General features: G+C 41.1%; 1 protein-coding gene across 1 annotated transcript; it reads left to right on the top strand.

The window, feature by feature from the left end:
* The first annotated feature begins 31 nt into the window (after nucleotides 1-31).
* On the top strand, nucleotides 32-10,978 carry LOC309552397 (ciliary microtubule associated protein 1A). The gene is made up of 6 exons (XM_082253340.1): nucleotides 32-158; nucleotides 4,037-4,240; nucleotides 4,349-4,450; nucleotides 6,476-6,597; nucleotides 6,704-6,844; nucleotides 10,688-10,978. Exons 1-6 carry the CDS (start codon nucleotides 50-52, stop codon nucleotides 10,778-10,780), a joined length of 771 nt encoding a protein of 256 aa, XP_082109466.1. The 5' UTR covers nucleotides 32-49; the 3' UTR covers nucleotides 10,781-10,978.
* The last annotated feature ends 9,183 nt before the right edge of the window (nucleotides 10,979-20,161 follow it).

Genomic DNA, 20,161 nt, shown 5'->3' with positions numbered 1-20,161 from the left:
ACTCAACATCTTTGTGTATGGTTTCTGACATCCCGAATATAAGCTCACTATGACGGCTGAAGTTCAGGTTGGTCCCTGGAAGCCCCACAGACCCCGAGGGCCAATTGCAGCTCTCTACAGCAGCCCAGGACCTAAATATGGATTGCCAGGGAACACAGGTAAATGCTGAAACTATACAGGGTTAGTAGGGCCTTGTTAGTGTAAAAACTTGTAACTGCTTTTTTGTGTCTGTCTAAATAGTAAAACGGAAAGAAAAGCAGAAACTGCAAATGCCTTTTTTTGCATTCACTTGTGCTGTATTAGGACAGACAATTAACGCATTTTACATCTGTTGCAAGCTAAATATATGCTAAATAAGCTACAAGAAGGGCTTCATTTATTTACCACTTTAATACCGGGCACTTTCACATCCTTCCTGCCCAGGCCAATTTTCAGCTTTCAGTGCACTTTGAATGACAATTGTGCAGACATGCAACACTGTACCTATATGACATTTTTATCATTTTCTTTTCCACACAAATAGAGCTTTCTTTTGGAGGTATTTAATCACCATTGAACATTTTGAAATAAAAACATTTTTCTTTGTTTCTGTTATAAAATTTTGCAAATAAATATTTATCCTTCTTCACTGATGTGCACTAATGAGGCTGAGTTGATGGGCACTGATGATGTTGCACTGATGGGCACTGAGGGGAGGCACTAACAGGCTGCACTAATGGGTACTGACAGGCGGCACTAATAAGCTGCACTGATTGGCAATGATGGGGCTGCACTGATCATCAGGGCACTGATTATCAGTGTAAAGTATGTACTGACAGCCTTCCCGGTTATCGGCTCTCCTTTCTTCACACAGACACAGCGCATGTCAGAAAAGGACTGTCGATAACCAGCAAGTCTGTTTACATGTGATTAGCTGTGATTGGACACAGCTGATCACATGGTAAAGGGCCACTGTAATTAGCCTTTTACCTTGATCTGTGATCAGCTGTGTTTCGGTGCATTCAGTGTTACCTGAACGTGCAAGTGGTGCATTTTTCTAGCCTCTAAATGTTCCTCTTCTAATACACTTGTACATGCCTACATTACTGTGCAGAAGTTTTAAGTAGGTGTGAAAAATTGCTGTAAATTAACCACTCTCTGCCCAACCACAATAGTTTTACTCCAAAAAGGCGCCAGCTGCAGACCAGACAATGTACCTGTATGTCACCTGTGAAATAAAACTAGTTTTATTTAATTGCTTAATTTTACAAAAAATGACAATTTCAGAAAACTCACCATGCCTCTTTCTAAATACTTTGGGCTGTCTACTTTCCAAAAAGGAAAAGATTATTCGGGTTCAGTGTTTACCCTGGGAATTGCCAACATCCCTGTATGATAGATCAATAGAAAGTTCCCCTGAGGAGTGGGACTTTAAAGGCAATGACCAGGACTTGAGTATTGCATAAATATAAACCGTTTATTCAACAAATATAGTACAAAATAGTGAAACAAGAAAAAATAAAGAAATAAATCATGACATTAAAAAAGTGGCCATAGATTACGTCTCATAAACTAGGAATGGCTGAGATGTTCAAAAGAGACCAGACGCGTTTCGGTCACTCGCCTTTTTCAATGGTCTCAGAGATTTGTCTCTCCTGGACCATTGAAAAAGGCGAGTGACCGAAACGCGTCTGGTCTCCTTCGGACATCTCAGCCATTCCTAGTTTATGAGACGTAATCTATGGCCACTTTTTTAATGTCATGATTTATTTCTTTATTTTTTTCTTGTTTCACTATTTTGTACTATGTTTGTTGAATAAACGGTTTATATTTATGCAATACTCAAGTCCTTTAAAGTCCCACTCCTCAGGGGAACTTTCTATTGAACTTTCCAAAAAAGGGAATGAGATCAATGAGGTCAATTTTCAATCTTTCAATTTTATATACCATAGATTGTAGACGCTATAATTTTCACACAAACCTATTAATATACACCTTCTTCTTTCGTTGTTTATAAGCAAAAAATACAAAACCTGGTGGTGATCAAATACCACCAAAAGAAAACTCAACTTGTGTGAAAAAAATTATATACATTTCATTTGGGTACAGCATTGCATGACTGCACAACTGCTAGTTAAAGTAGCACATTGCTGAATAGCAAAAAATGGTCTGGTCGCGAAGGGGATAAAACCTTCTGGAGGTCAAATGGTTAAGAATGCTTTCAGAAATAGAAGTGTTAATAGTTCATTTTTATCAAAAACAAAATGGAAAGTAAATGAACAAAAGAGAAGTCCAACCTAAACCAATATTTGGTGTGACCACCCTTTGCGTTCAAAACATCATCAGTTCTTCTAGGTACACTTGCACATGGTTTTTGAAGAAATTCGGTAGGTAGGTTGTTCCAAACATCTTGGAGAACTAACCACAGATCTTCTGTGGATGCAGCCTGCCTTAAATCCTTCTGTCTCTTCATGTAATCCCAGACAGACACGATGATTTTAAGACCATCCTTTCCCTTCTTTATGCTGAAGATAGTTCTCAATGACATTGGCTGTATGTTTGGGGACGTTATGCTGCTGCAGAATACATTTGGGGCCAATCACATGCCTCCCTGATGGTATGGCATGATGAATAAGTATCTGCATGTATTTCTCAGCATTGAGGACACCAGTAATCCTGACCAAATCTCCAACTCCGTTTGCAGAAATGCAGCCCTAAACTTGCATGGAACCTTCACCATGCTTGGTTGCCTGCAGACACTCATTGTTCTGCTCTCCAGCCATTCAGTGAAGAAACTGCCTCCTACTACAGCCAGATATTTCACATTTGGACTCATCAATTGAGAGCACCTGCTGCTAGTTTCTATCTTTTCATGCATAGTTGAGTCGCTTAGCCACCAGAGTTATGGCTTTTTTGGCCGTAATTCTTCCATGAAGAATTTCCTTCCAGACATTTCCAGACAGTAGATAAATGTAAATGGGTCCCAATTGTTTCCGCTAGTTCTGTGCTGATGGCACTGCTGGATATTTTTCAATGTCAAAGAGATGTAAGCATGATGTGTCTTTCATCTGGTGCATTAAGTTTCCTTGACCGACCACTGGATCTATGGCCCTCATCGTTGCCCAGTTCTTTGTGCTTTTTTGAAAGAGCTTGAACAGCACATCTTGAACTCCCAGTTTGCTTTGAAATCTTCCCCTGGGAGAGACCTTGCTGATACAGTATAACTACATTATGTCTTGTTGCTGTGCTCAATCTTGCCATGGTGTATGACCTGTGACATGAGATTGTCTTCCACAACCTCACCCTATTAGCAGAGTTTGGCTGTTCCTCACCCAGTGTTAAGCCTGCTACACAGTTGTTTCAGTTAATGACTGTGTTTAAACCTACATATGATATTGAGTTTTATTAGCACCTTCTTGGTATAATTGGTTAATCATACGCCAGACTCTAATTCTACAAAATATCTGACTTTCTCTGAATTGATTCTGATTTGAAGCCAAAGGGTAGTGATACCAAACATTGATTTGATTTAGGTTTTTCTTCTGTTTACTCACTTTACATTTTGTAAATGAATAAAAGTAAACAATAAAAATATAAATTTTTGAAAACATTCTTACTTTACAGCATTTCTTCACACCTGCCTAAACCCTTTGCACAGTACTGTATGTGTCCTTGCCACAATCACTAGCCCCAGGGATATAAGTAACTAGAGTAATATGCATAAATCCAGTTTTCCTATAATTTTTGGACTTGACCATGTCCTCTTCAGCCTCTTAAGGCTAAGGCTACTTATCTTGCAGTCCTAAAAAAAAAAAAAAAGCATTGTTGATGGGCTTAAATGGGCAAATACAGTATGCTGTTAAGATCAGTTTATTGATAATTGATAATTGTAGGATCATTGCAGAACTCATTACATGTTTATTTTTTACCAACAGATCACCTCTTTCTGATCTGCATGTGGCACTTAGTACTTTTCAGAAGAAATGATGTTACTGTGATTGTGAAATAAATATTCTCCCTAAAACAGCTTTCATTTACAGAATGGATCTCTTTTCAGGTTACAACCAGCATGATCCCAGTAAATACAGAGCACCTGCATATAGCTTTGGTAGTCGTCGTTTCAAGTTTGTTGATAACTGTTCACCGGGACCAGGGTATCTGGTGCCAGCAAATATCACCATGAGAGGCAGAGATGGCACACCAGCATATTCACTCTATGGAAGACCCAAGGACCTAAATACTTTCAGAACTCCAGGACCAGGTGATATTATAAGTGATAAGATACATTTATGCAGGAAAACGTCCAGTTTGTAATATTGAGCTTTTGTACTAAAAATTCTCCTTCGTGTGTGTGCGTGTCTTTTAACAGGTAGTTACTCTCCTGAGCGCGCTGGGAAATCTGCTTATAGATCAGTTCCAATATATTCACTAGGAGCAAGAACAAAGACGTTTAGCAATGACCAAACACCTGGTAAGTGTTACATTTGTGGCATTTAATTATGCAAAATATCAGTTAAAATAACTACTAGCAAATGGGTGTCAGTATATCTGAAGCATGTAATATAGATTACCATTGCAAAGACAACTCAGAAGAAAACACTTTTAACACTTGTCACTGAAACAGGTGTCCTGGTTGGGAGATTTCACCTCCACTTCTGTCCAAGAGACAACTAAAATGTTGTGAGAAAGTAAGAGAGAATCTTCTTTACTTGGTTACATACAGCAACAAACACTTGGCAGAGTTTCTAACTGTTCTCCACTTTACTGCTAGTGGAGTTACACGTTAGAACATGTAATTGACAAGGGGGAACAGTTGGGCAGTTCTGCCGCTAGCAATCGCTAAAAAGGCTACCTGTGTGTCCCTATGGAATTGCTCCCTCTGTACTCACATCATGCAGTGAGATGTTGCTCTGCCTCTGACCCAAAGGCTGCTGAATCTTGACTGTTACCGATAGGAGTGACATCTTGCTGTTTCTGCTACATGCAGTCTTTTAGCAATCCTGCTGCTGTCCACTTTGACAAATTATCAATGGTAGGATTGCTACTGACAAAATTAGCCCATGTGTCATCAGCCTTAAAATGTATTCTACTTCTTCTTCTACTTTCTTCATAGAAAAACAGCTACTTACCTTGACTCCTGACTGCTTTACTGGTCATTACATGCAGTCAGTTCTACAGGAAAATGTTTTACACTCACAGAGATCAGGCAGATCAGTCCCCACATTTTAATGCAGCAGTTGTGTTCTTGGCATATGTTCAACCTGGAGAATATCTGAAGCACATTAGCTGATTCTTAGCTGCTAATATGGGATCAGTGAATCTGCTGCTGTCATGCTCCATTTGTTCAGCCCTGTTAATTTTATTTTATTTATTTTTTAATAAAAAACTGGTCCCCAATGCTAACAGCCCATCACAACAGCCATAAGAATGGGTATTTTCATTATAAGTTGGCATTGTACATGCAGTCCCAGCCATGCTGATACCGGTCTGCCTGACATCAGCATTGCAGTAGTGATTTAGAAATAGTCCCCAATATAAGAGGTACCCCTACCAAAGCACTGATGTCAAGTTCTGAGGGTTCCTCCACATGAGTGCTAGCCCTGGCTTGCCTCCATGAACAATGTCAAGATAAGAAGAAATGGCCGCACATCGCTGGAGTTCCAAATGCCTTTATTGTGATTTCCAAAGTGGCACGACAAAACACCAACCAGTCCAGGTTTAATCACAATAAAGGCATTTGGAACTCCAGCGATGTGCGGCCATTTCTTCTTATCTTGACATTGTTCATGGAGGCAAGCCAGGGCTAGCACCTATGTGGAGGTTCCATCAGATTCACTCATCTCACCTGGAGCAGCAAATCTTTCTTACCACCAGTTCTGAGGGGTAGTAGGCTCTTCAGGACTGATGTGCAACCTATCTGCCCTGAAACTGTTTTTTTTTTCAGGTCCTTTGGGACCCTAACCCACCAACCAGTGCATGTGGATTTAAAATGTAACTTGCCACTGCATCCAGTAATGTCTGAAATAGTCCTGCAACAGGACTTTTCTTTGTCTATCCTGACTGGGATCCCATTCTGCTAAGTATTGAAGGGGATCCCAGGCAATAAATTATTTTATGTGCACAAAGAACACTCCCAAGGATCCCTGTAACATCACTGATGCAAACACCAACTGGTATACCACCAAATAGGCTAAATGTTTAAACTTTTTCATCCAGTTCATCAAAGAGGGGGCAATGGAAAGGAGTGAGGCCTTTTAATGATCCATCTGAGACAAAACATTGAATTGAGTGGACAGTGTGGTGGCCTGGGATCTCACCTATTCTTTTCCTGACCAAACTTCAGAACACGCAAAGTACAGGTTTTCATGCTCTTGGCCAAACCTTTTACCACAACAGGAGCCCCAGCCTGGGACACAAGTACAGTACCTACTGTCTGAGGCCGTATCTTGTGCTTTTTGGGACTGTTTTCACAAAAGTTTTACTTTATGTATTTTAGGTCCAGCAGCATATATGCTTCCATCTGTGCTTGGGCCAAAAATTGTTAACAGATCATCAGCACCAAACTTCTCTATGACTGGACGAAGCAAGATCGGAAGCTTCCATGAAGATCTGCAGAAAGTAAGCGGTCTTAGTTTCCTGTCTGTTGTAATATTTCTTATATTCACGCTACATTTATATTGACTTCTATATACTAACAATATCCATGTAACCTCTCCAATCTCAGACACCAGGACCTGGAACCTACCGCGTTGTTGAGCCATCAACATATAAATATAAACCTCCACAGTACAGTATGACCGCCAGAAACTCCCTGCCTGGAGACACCACACAAAAACCAGGACCAGGAGCCCACAGCCCAGAAAGGGTAAGATTCTTAATCAGACTGAGATTAACCAATATGCTACAATGGTATCATATTCCTGTATCAGCTGTACATCCTAAGAAAAACTTGCAATTTTAAATTGTGCGTGATGCTGTAAAAGATATATCAATAAATATGCAGCTCTTTTTTGTGGTACAACCCTATTTACAAGAAAAATATATCTAACATAGAAGTGACTCCCTTCAACAAATTCTAAACTTTTAACCCAATTTCCCTTGTGACAATTCATCATATACAGTATTCAACATGTACAATCCAAAGTCCTTTGTAAATTATATTCAGTGTTTCAAATCTTCACCAAAAATCATTAGATATATTGGTGAGTGCCTTTTGGTATATTGGTTTGAGTGCCTTTTACTTTACTACTGCACTCAGTGATCCCTCCACCTAAAATTAAAACTGCACTCACCAGCCTATTTCCTTTATAGTGATATAATTTCTCCAGACTGTAGACTACCACTTTTTTCTCTGCAAGATATATTATATATTTCTGCTTCTGACACCCCTTTCTTTTTTTTTCCAAAACACATCCTCTGTCATGTTAATAGTTACATTCAATACAATGGTAGGTGTAAAAAACATTTTTAAATCTATTAAAATGTAGCGCTACCCCCAAAGTAGCAGCTAGATAGATTACCTGGATCTTCTCCCTTTTGGACTCTTGCAGCCAGGCACACAGCATTTCCTTCCACAGCCAGGTGCACTCTTCCGCTCATTTCTTCAATAATCAATCTAGGTTTTTTTTGTTGTTTTTGATGTTTTTTTGAGAACTGGGATAGGGAAGGGAATGTGGGGAGATACTCCAGGTTCAACTAATTACACTGAGGACAGCTTCTCTAACTGAACTGTGGAACTTCTACTTGAGGCACCGTGGAAGTCCTCTGTGAGAATAACGGACTAGTGTTCTTCAGGACACTAGCCAGTATCCCCTTTCCGCTGACCCCAGTAGCTGACTTTCCTAGAACAGAAGGGGTAGCCAAAAGAACCAGGCCCCAAGATCTCTACAGTCTGTACTCACAAAACCCCTCCAAAACAATATGGTGATACCACCCTTCTCCTGCGCTTAGAATCCAAGCTCCCCGACCACACTCCCCACGGGACTCACAACTGGCGTCTCAGATGGCTAAGGTCTTGCTGCCCAAAACAGACTGGGGTAGTCCAACGATACTAGAGGCAAAAAGAAACAAAGAAAGGGCGCACCGACCTAGCGCATTATCCTCATTAATAGGCTTTATTCATGTAACATATAAAATAGCTACTCACAAACATAGGCGAAAAAAGATCATATCAAGCTCAGTTGCTCCAACGTCCGGAGTGGCCACCAGGTGGCTCTGAGGAAGAGGCTGAGCCTCGAAACGCGTCAACCGTCATCTCATCGGATTATGGACTAATTTATAGACTACTCCGGACATTGGAGCAACTGAGCTTGATATGATCTTTTTTGCCTATGTTTGTGAGTAGCCATTTTATATGTTACATGAATAAAGCCTATTAATAAGGATAATGCGCTAGGTCGGTGCGTCCTTTCTTTGTTTCTTTTTGTACTCACAAAACCTCTGGACCGAATGGTTTCCTCCTTCTAATCCTCCAGCACCCTCCAGTGATCCCAGACAGATCTTCACAGGGACGGCTCCCCCTCAGTCAGCTCTTCAGAACACTTGGGCCAGCACTCCAACTTCCAGGCCTCCCACCCAAGGCCACATGGCAACAGGTGCTTAGGAGGGCAGAGCGCCCCCTCCTCTGCTGGACTCTCCTTTCTGGGCAAAGACCCCTTCCTGTGTGTCCCACCAAATATAAATACCCTTCCCAGCATGCATAGGAGCCCCTATGCCTGCAATTGGCTGAGATGGCATTCATATTCAGGCTACTGATCTGCATCAGTCTCTCCTATTCACCCATTCCAAGGTTGCCTGGATACAGAGGAGTCAATACAGCTACAGCAGCATTGTAAAACACAGAGGACTCCCTAGCTGAACAAATGTAGCTTTCCTGTTAAGTAACTATTTACATCCTAGCATACTACCTAAGACGGTGCTACAAAATTATCTATAAAATTGCACTCATATGTCATAAGTGCCCATTAGCACTATACAGTATACAAGAATCCAGCAACAGCAGGTATAGTTTCCTATGTCCTCCCCTTCCTTCCCAGCAGCCTGTCTGTATTTCATTCTCCAGTTGTGTCTTCCACTAGCATTGTTAAAAAAAGGTTAACAGGAACTACATCCGTTGTATTGGTAACGTCACCAGACTCCACTCAGATGTGTTTTGTTCATTTGGACATTCTCAAGTGTTACAACACTTATAGGACACATCATCTTAGCAATGCTGTCATATCTATTATAAGTTTCTTCTCTCGCATACATGATTCTTTTCCTAATCAGATGTGTTTATCCTTTTCTAATCTTACTACTCATATAAACAGAAAGATTAAGAGCCTGAATATATAGGTAAAAAAATATGCCAGTTTTTCTACCCTCTGGCCACCTATGTCAAAGGAGCCTACGAAATGGAATCTGATTATTCTGTCTAATTATTATAACCACATAGTTACTTATGGAGTTTTTATTTTCCCTTTATTTAGCTTTGTCAGGGTCTGTCATAGTAACTTGTGTCTGACTTAGTACCTTGTGTTAGGAGTCAGAAGTCATCTACAGCCTAAAGCTGGATACACACTATACAACATTTGTTAAGACTCCGTTCACACTGGGGCGACCTGGTCGCCTGACAGGTCGCCGTAGGTCGCCTGCCATAGAGTAGCTGTGGACCCGTTCTAATAGGAGCGACACAAGTCGCTCCGACTTAGAAAAAGGGTCCGGAGCTTCTTTGGGGTGACCTGCATTGACTTCAAGGATATGAAGTCCGTGCCGGCCGCTCCGAGGTCGCGGTGCAAGCTGCGCACCGCGACCTGTGAGGTCGCCCCGGCAAGTAGCGTCGCCCCAGTGTGAATGGGGTCTGATAGATTTCCTTTAGATTTACCTTCAACTATCTAGTGCAAGGACCTGCCTGTTTGCATACAAATTGAAAGTCTTTAGGTCTGACCTCATTATATGGTTTTGGTAAATCTAAAGGAAAAAAATCTAAAGAAAATTGTATAGTGTGTAATCAGCTTAACAGTTGCTGTCTGACAAATGTCTAAACTTAAAAACTGCCACTTATATACAGGAAACAGTATGACAACAAGCAATGAATAGGCCATCAACTGTCAAACTTCATATGATACCTGACCCTATGTCTTAGGCTGGCCATATGTTATACCATTTTCTTGTACAGCTTTCTTTTAGATTTACCAAAACCATATAATATGAGGTCAAACCTTAACATTTTCAATTTGTATGCAACTAGGCAGGTCCTTGTACTACATAGTTGAAGGTAAACCTAAAGGAAATTGAACAAGAAAATTGTTTATTGTATGGCGAGTTTAAGGAATGGCAGCTGCCATATATTTTAATCCTACAAGTTTCTTTTAAGCAACAGTTTTCCTTATTTGCTTTAGTGCCAGGTCAGACAGACCTTTTTGTGTTGCATCTTTTTCTGCAGTTTGTTTTTTTCTTAACCAACATTAGATCCACATACACAAAAAAAATATATATGTTAAATACTATAAGGATTTATAGCAACAGATGTTGTTTTCCTGGTATATTTTCAGCGGAATATAAAATACACAAAGGTGACAACGGCATTCAAAAAGAAATAGAAAACTTTAGCGCTGTACTGCAATTGCAATCTAAATGATTTACAATATTTAGGATCATGTGTATGTGCTCATTGCTGGATTGTAGAAGGAGATGTTAAGTGTGCTTGACATTTGTCTTTTCTCTTCAGGTGGTCTTGTCTCGGCCTCAAGCCCCTAATTTTTCTTTTGGAATCAGACACTCCGAATATGTGGCTCCATTGATTGTGGATGTAGTAGATTAAGCAGCAAAGTCTACCAGCACAGACCTACCTTCAGAAAAGAGGATGGCTCTGTCTGCATTTCCCCACTCTAAAGACATACTGTGATGTCATTCTCTTTGTGATAGCTCTACAACACAGTACAATGCAACAACTCAGACATGCACCATGGTGTGTGGTCCTCTGGAAGGTCATAGGATAAGTTTTATTATGTCTCCATCTTTGAAGTCCAGCCTAACACCAAAATCGCTACATCTATAGACATTCACAATCTAACACTAACCTATTTAACCCTGTAAAGAAGAAATCAGTATACATACCTTTTCTGAGGCTGATCCAACCCATTCCCACACTGATCTTTCAGCCCTGGCATCGCTGTGGAGGCAGGTGCAGAGAAAGCAACCGACAATGGAAGCCCTATAGTAACTCTATGGGTGACGTCACTTCCCATTTATTTCACAGCTGCTGTGTCCTCTGCAGAGCTTCCACTGCTGGAGACTGGACCAGAGCGGCTTCAAACAAGGTAGGTATACTGATTTCTTTTTTACAGGGTTATATAGGTTAGTGTTAGATCGTGGATGTCTATAGATGTAGCAATTTTAGTGTTAGATTGGACTTCTTCTTCAAATTCATTTATATGCAGTTCACATTTCACAGTCCTTTACAAGATTCCCCAAAATGATGAAGGCATGCTGTGCACTTTTGCAATGTTTGACTATTAAGTATTAAAGTTGACCAACTAAGCTACAACGATTTGTGGAAAAAAAAAATCTAGTTTTGTATTTTAACTACCTGTGTGTGAGGAACCTAGAATTGCAGAACATGTTTTTGGAGTGCCAAACGAATGTTTGCACAGTTTTAACTGAAAAAAATGCCTTTTGGAATCAAATGTATTATATCATATTGTGCTAGTTTAAATAAAGTTAAGAATTTCCTATTTAACATAAATAAAGGTCAAGAATCTCTGGTAACATATACTATCAGCAGAACAGTTCATTGTTTTACTTTTTTTCTGCCGCCAATTACCCTGCTTTTATATAATTTTATTTTGGTAATATCTAATATCACCAATCTGTTCTGAGATGGCAAAGCCATTAGCATCTGCCAGTTCAACACAAACGTCTTATTAGGAAGTCACCATCACATACTGTATTACTCAGGAATATATACACCATATACTTCTCCATTAAATGCAACTTTCATCAGAAGACAAAGCCTACACAGATACCACTGTACTGTGTACAGTAAACTATCGTTGAGCCCCTTGGTTCACTTTGGCAATGTAACCCTTTTCATATACAACTGGAGTGGAAAGGACTAAAATGTAAGTGCTACACTGTTGATGTTAATGTCCAGATATGAATTTATTCAAATCTATAAAATGTACAGAAAACTAAAGCTTTTGTGGATCAACCCATGCCCCCTCCCTCCAGCTTTTTAGGAGACAAATTATATATGTAGACATGAACTGAAACTGGTACTTTCATATTTGTGGGGCTTTAATGCTTGTTGGTAACTGGTTTTGGCAGCCACAATTGTGGTCCTATTAATCCCATGGAGCCAGCACCTCCTGGCCCATTAGGAGTATAGGATGCCAGTAGGCGGGGTTTATGATGATGTGACCGCCATGATTGGCTGTCACGGCAGTCACATGATCGGAAAGCTTCCGATCACTAGGAGTGACCAGGAGCTTTCCTGTTAGACGCCACTAACTGTGCCGGGAGTGCATGCTCTCGGCACAGCTGTATTTGCATCCTAGCACGCAAATATGTGTCCGCTTAGCACCAAGGCAAACCCACGAGAAGCCACATATTTGCATGCAGCCGGTGCCAAGAGGTTCATTCCAGTCACAGCCCAAAGAGGCCCCTTGGTGAGCAGAAGCTGCCAGCCCGTTGTCCAAACAATCTTCAATATTAAACCAGGCTTCCAATGCCAACACCCCATTCTCATATGGCTGAAATGTAGGAAATATGTTTTTTTGCGATAAAACAATGTAGCGCTAAGCCGCTGAATTTTTGGGCCTTCCCTTTACACACAGCCAGGCAACAGGAATTTACAGCTTTCTCCCAGACTAAAGAATCAGTCCAGGGGATTTTTATTTTGTTTTTGTTTATTTAGGGTTTAAACTTGGATGGGAAATGGGGAGGTATGGGGTGCCTGGAACTATAAAACTCGAATAAGAAATATTTGAGGACTTGCTAATCTCTCTGGCTGCTAGGTATTAATGTAAAAAATGCTGTCCTTTCGTAGGATAAATGGCCCAGCAGAACTGACAACAAAAAGTTCCAACTGAAGAATGCAGATGCTGCTCCTTAGATAAATACTATTGCACCTGGCTGCTTTGAACCCTGGCTAGAGGTGTAGGATGGCTTTGATGGCTATGAACTAGCATTAAGCGGTCCCTTGGTTATGAGCATGCAAATTATTGCACCTTGCTGCCCCTCTCCCTCTTTCCAGGCTTGGGGTATGATGAAAAGAAGTTACTCACACAGTCCCTCTTTGGTGAATCCTGAGGTTGAAGAGGCTGCTCCACAGGCTTCCTACTATACAGGCCAAAATCTTGACTAAAGGGTAGCTTCAGCTAAGCCTAGTTGAGGCTGGCACAGGGGTGCCCCCCAGACGACTGGACCCCGAACTTTGCACTGCCACTGCCAGGCTTCTGAACATGCATGGTCTATCTTCCCACCTTCTGGGCCTTGCCTACCCAGGAATTGATTGAGGTTCAATAAAAATTCAAGATTTAGCCTCTATTTCTACACCCTCTAAGTTCCAGAACTATCCAGCAAGTTCTAGAAGCCAGGTGGAGGTAATAGAGGCCCTGGCCTTGGAGTTCTGCACAACCAAACACAAACAAATTAACCCCAGCTCCTCTGCCCACAGAGGAGCCAAACTAAATGTACCTACTCTGTACACTGTACAGCATCATACATATTAGTTAAGCCTTATGGTATGCTTCCTATTACCTGCAGGTTTCTGCTTCTGCTACACAGAAAAGATGTACCTCCCTCTTGCCCCCTTCTGCCCACAATCCCACAATGAATCAGGTTCTATAAATGGCCAGTAGAGCAGCTGAATGACAGGTTTCTTTACCTACCTTTTCCTACTTTGTTGAGTTCATTAAAATTGCAGATACTAAGAATGATCCAAGTTTCTCTTTTGAGGAGTCCAACCTTCTATGTCCACCTTCTCCAAAGTCTGTAAGTTCATACATTTCACACAGAGATCACAGAGGTCCAGTGTCTGTGTAAAGAACTGATAAACACCTACTACAGTGTCTGAAAATACTGATCAGAACAGGAAAGTCAAGAACCCAAATTGACAATGCCCCATACACAACAAACCATACCTGCTTAGGACATGTATTGGCTTCAGAAAGAAACTCTTGCAAAAATGCAAAGAGCATTTAAAGAAATTTGGGGTTTGCTTCAAATGCTGCACTTCCACAGAACACCATGCTAAAGACTGTAAGGTTACTATTAGGTGCATAGAATGGGGCTGTGATAATAACATGCAAGCTCTTCATCCAATTCAAGACAGTCCCACTCTGTCTACAGGTAATCCTCCTAAGGCAAAACATGGTGGTGAGAACACACCAAACAGTGCCTCATACTCCAATTTTCTTCTACATTTGTCTGTGAAGTAGGATCCTGTGACAAATCCTGTGGCAAAATATGCTTAGTTTTTGTATACCCCAAGGGTCAACCTGAAAAAGCTGTGAATCTGTATACTATGCTAGATGACCAGGGTAACAGATGTTTTGCCAAAAGTAACAATTCTCTTCAAGACTCTTCAAGATTGTTGTGATGAAAAGATCCTCCATACTTTACAAATGTGTCAAGTGTCAAAAATTGTAAGGAAGGTGCCGAAAATAGCAAATGGCAGAGCTTCCAGCTGACAGACTGAGACCTGACTGCCTTTTGCTAATGTTGATATAAATGTCTTTGGTCCCTGGTCTGTAGTTACATGTAGGACCCGTGGCAGGGTCATTAACAGTAAACGTTGGCCTGTGCTGTTCATGTTTGAGTATTTGTGCAATGCATATAGAAAGTGATAGAATCAGTAGACTCTTCTTCCTTTATAGTGCCTGCTGAAATACTCAGTAGACAGTATTTCAGCAGGCACTAACTGTGACTGAGCAAAAGTAGTCCTGTTATTATTCATTTCTCCTGTCACACCAGTGGGCTTACTGGCCTCTAGCAGTCTTGTGGCTAGCGTAGAGTAGTATGGCAATGATAGGATGCATTCCAGGCCTCTAGCCTGGTCATGTGAACCCCATGAGAAAATAGCCTTGCCGCTGTCTGAGGTGGGCCTCTCTCTGCGGTAGCAGCTGGAGCAGGCCTGGTGGTAATGGTAATGATGGCAGGTTCAGCAACTGCCATTCCTGTGGTCCTGTCACCTCTTAACACCCAGGGTGGCAAGGATGGAGGTGTCATTCCAAAGGAAGCTCCCCCCACTGTTTGCACCTACTCCAAAAATAGATGGTGACAAATAGTCCAGAGCATTGGTGGCAAACTAGCCGATAGTATCATAGTCTCCCATTGTGTACAGTGCCCATCTTCCTCTGGCTTGTAGACCAAATTCTGTTGGAATGAGATTTGTTTGCCCTGCACAACCGAGCTGGTAATGATCCCTGGGGGCAGAGATCTTCCAATCACTGGATGAGAAGGTGTCAGGAAGGCTCTGGCAGAGGATGAGTTAAAACCCACAGGCTAATCCCGGCTCCACCCTTCTCATCAAGAAAGAGCACTATTTAAGCTGGATCAGCACACAGGTTCAGTGCTGTCTCCTCTTCAGCTTCCCCTGTTGTTCCTGCCTCTGCTACCTGTCTCCACCTGTGAAATACCGATCCGGCTTGCTCTTGACCACCCCTGCCTCCTGCCTGCATCGACCTCGGCTTGACTTTGACCATCCTTCTGCACCACCGATTTCATCTGATCTGCTCTTCCTTTGTATGACCCGGCTTGTTTAACTCTGCTTACTTTCAGTTTCTGGAAGCTCCCAGTCACACTTGCTGCCTTTTCTCCACTAGAGTTCTCCACTTTTCTCCACTAGAGTTCTGTGGCCACCTGACGTCCTACTCTGCCATCAACCAGCACCAGCACGCCATCAGGCACTCGTGCGACTCTATACTCCCATGCCTTCTACATCGTTTACACTACCAGGGGCCCCCGAGTCAGAGGTGTAAGAGAGGCCTTCCTCAGCATATTCAGGCTCCAACCGCCAGGTACGTGACAGAAGGTCATAGTGTGGTGAGTGAATCCCACCATGTTTCTTTTTCATTCTAGGTATATTCCGCACCTACCTACCCTTATAACAGCAAAGTTTGCTCTTGCATAATGTGGCAGGTATCCTTCTGCCCTCCTCCTCCTGGAGTTACTTTACAGAAGGGCAGCATCAAACTTCAGCCCTAGAGACCAAGGCCTATCTCCTCGAAAAAATGCTTCCCACGTACCAGGCCTGGAAGGCAAGAAACAGGTAGCACTCAACTTCCTGAGAGCCTGAGGGGTAAGAAAGCTTGCTCCAGATCAACCCAAATATTTATAGACTTTGACAGCATGCGCCACTGGCAACAATGCTCCTAGTGGTTGACCAGAGAAGCATATGAATATTTTATACCTAAAAGCCACTGTAATTTCCCACTCTATAACCATTGACACCTACAGGCAGCAGGCAGCAGGCAGAATCAACAGGGATGTTGAGAGACTGAGCTTAAAGCAGTAGCAAACTGCAGCTTTAAAAAAAAAAAAAAAAAAAAAAAAAAGGTAAAGGCATAATGTGCTAGTATGCTTGAACAAACAAAGCCCTCTAGTGGCACATTTTCACCTATGAAAGGGCTTCCATCTCCCCTGGTCTTTCTTCTGGGTCTGTGACTTCCAACTGTATAAGTGGCCAGAGCGGTAATGATGTCACTTCCATGCATGCGCACGGGAGCCCTCGGCTGGGGCATGGTATGTCGGTCCTTCAGAGCGCCTGACATCATCGACTGCATGCAGTGTAGATTTCTCCTAAACACAGCAAGTTTAAGAGATATTCACTGTACCTACAGGTAAGCACTATTATAGGCTTACCTGTAGGTACAACTTATAACAAATACTTTACTACCACTTTAAGGGGACAGAACAGAGGTTGATTATATAAATCAGCCCAGGCTGCATATAGCCTGACAAAACCAAAAGTAGAGGCTGTCTTGCATATGACAGATGTATTGTTCTGTACCCTGAAATTTACACATATGGAGAAAAGCAAACTAGGAATGAAAGAGATATAGTACAGTAATTCATTGTAAGACAGAAAAAAGGGCTATAAAGGGGGCTGTATCGGTGCTGGTCCTACCACCTTGAGAGACAAAAATCAAACAAGATATATATAAAAGAACATTTTTTTTATTGAAAATACATTTTATAAAATTCTGTACAGCAGAGGTACAGTTGGACAAACACCAACATATATATATAAGTAAGAACAATAAACATATGTGGACCTCTTAGTAACACCTTACCCACACCCAGCCCCACACAAGTACATAGAGAGATGTCCTATAGTGGTGCAAGGTAGGGGTGTCCAATGCATTTCGCCTACTCGGCTTATTCAGGGAAGGGTAGGTGTAGAGGATTCACAGTATTCACAGTATTGTTTATACTAACATAGAAAAGAAAAGAAAAACGTAAATATAATATATATAAAGAAACAATTATTTATAACTTTAACATCATTGCATGGTACACTGAGAAAGATACAATCATAAAATAAACTTTAAACATGACCAAATCAATCATACATTGATCCATTATGATTTTATATATCTTTATACTCACAAATCAGAGATGGTCCCATATATATAAGGGCAAACCGGCCGCCCAAAAGCGTTTTAGAGACTGAATTGTCAGTGCAGAGGATCAGATCGCATTCAACTTGCCTATCTTCAATACAGAATAGATGCATATAGGGTCACCTGGACATTCGGAAGTATATCTATCCAACATAGTCCAAAAGGAGGTATGGAGAGGGACAGAGGCAGTTTGATCACATGAACCATCCAATGCCACCAGAGCCCCTCATGCACTGGTTCATATTAAACCCTTCAAAGATGTCCCTAGAGGGTTAAAAAAAGACTTCATGTTGAACTGTTCTTAAATAAATAGCTACAAACTATATATCTGGGCAGTAGCTAAACGACAAAAAATCATCAAGCACTATATATCAATAGACGTTTTTTTTTTTTCTTTTCAAACGTCTATTGATATATAGTGCTTAATGATAAAGAAGGTGATTTGATGTTCTTTTACATTTTAAAAAATAGGAGCAACACTTTCCTATTCCGCTTTCTAACATAATAAATGGGCTCTGAAGACGTCTAGCCAATGACGAAACGCGTTAGTTGGAATGCACGTTGTGACGTCACATGAGCTCGGTGGAACGCAACCCGGAAGTGCCGCTCTCCACTTCGTAGCTCACACGTGTTACGGCGTTTTACTGGTTTTACCTTTACTGGGACTTGTTATGGATTATCTGGACTGTGTGCAATAAAATATTGGTTTAAACGATACTGCACTATCTGGATTTCTCCTTTTTTATACATCCCTATTGGAGGTGGATAACAGGAGGAGCGTTGCTACAGGAAAAGGTTACCTGTTTGGAGGGAACGCATCCCAACCCTGGTGGGTCACTAAAGTTCGTATGGTCCTAGTGTCATAAGGCACATAGTACCCACGCTATCTGGTGAGTGTGAAATTCATCTATTTTGTCACGGTGGAATACAAGGAAGGACACCAGGGAGAGAGTGGAATCACCTATTACGAAGCACTAAGCACTATTTACTGTGCACTTTATTTTGAACTTTTAGCACTAAGAAGTCACATTATCATAAACTTTGTTGCACATGAATTTATTTTGCACATGAATTTTAAGAAAATTTCATGAGAACACCATTTTTTTGCACTTTATATTAACTTGGTATTTTTTACATTTTTATATATTTTTATATTCATATTTATCATCATATTTATCAGTTATTGCAATTTTATTTAAGAGTAATTAAGTATATTTAAAACGTATTTATTAATTGAATCAGATCATGGGGTTTATATGTAATTTAAAATATTGCAAATATTTTTTAGCAAGCGCTATAGGTAATCTTATATATATAGATTACTTCACATATGAATATTCCTTCACTGGAATTTTTCTATTTCCAGCATTATTAGTGATGCTTCTATTTTTATTGTAACACCACGGATCTGGATAGCAATAACATGCAGCCTTTGGCAGATTTTGCTGTTTAAACTATTAACTGTGATTTCAGTGACTATCAGCAACAATTGTCCCAATGACGGCATTACAATAATAATGCAGATACCAGGAAATAACTTGTGTTTGCCTCCATGACACTTTTAAACAGCTCCACCTGTTCTTGTGTATCTTAAGCAGGGTCGGTGCTAGAGTATTTTGCACCCTAGGCAAGACCAGCTACTTGTACCTCCCCCCCCCCCCCCCAAAAAAAAAAGAAAAAGTGAATGGCTCTAGTCTATGCAGTTTCATTAAATAGCAGCCAATACACACTTTTATCACTGATCCCACTGTGTATTGCGTGTCAATCTGTCACAGTGTTACTTTTATTTTTTTATAAGAGCACTTTTTTATTATTTCACTGTGTGCCAATATTTAAAAATACAGTGGGTACGGAAAGTATTCAGACCCCCTTAAATTTTTCACTCTTTGTTATATTGCAGCCATTTGCTAAAATCATTTAAGTTCATTCTTCTTCCTCATGAATGTACACATAGCACCCCATACTGACAGAAAAACACAGAATTGTTGACATTGTTGCAGATTTATTAAAAAAGAAAAACTGAAATATCACATGGTCCTAAGTATTCAGACCCTTTGCTGTGACACTCATATATTTAACTCAGGTGCTTTCCATTTCTTCTGATTATCCTTGAGATGGTTCTACACCTTCATTTGAGTCCAGCTGTGTTTGATTATACTGATTGGACTTGATTAGGAAAGCCACACACCTGTCTATATAAGACCTTCCAGATCACAATGCATGTCAGAGGAAATGAGAATCATGAGGTCAAAGGAACTGCCTGAAGAGCTCAGAGACAGAATTGTGGCAAGGCACAGATCTGGCCAAGGTTACTAAAAGATTTCGGCTGCACTTAAGGTTCCTAAGAGCACAGTGGCCTCCATAATCCTCAAATGGAAGACGTTTGGGACGACCAGAACCCTTCCTAGAGCTGGCCATCCGGCCAAACTGAGCTATCGGGGGAGAAGAGCCTTGGTGAGAGAGGTAAAGAAGAACCCAAAGATCACTGTGGCTGAGCTCCAGAGATGCAGTCAGGAGATGGGAGAAAGTTGTAGAAAGTCAACCATCACTGCAGCCCTCCACCAGTCGGGGCTTTA

The sequence above is a fragment of the Pelophylax lessonae genome (assembly GCF_965119305.1).
Source record: "Pelophylax lessonae genome assembly, chromosome: 4".
NCBI classification, from domain to species: domain Eukaryota; kingdom Metazoa; phylum Chordata; class Amphibia; order Anura; family Ranidae; genus Pelophylax; species Pelophylax lessonae.
Note: the sequence above shows the minus strand (reverse complement) of the source record. Positions and strands in the feature narration are given on the sequence as shown.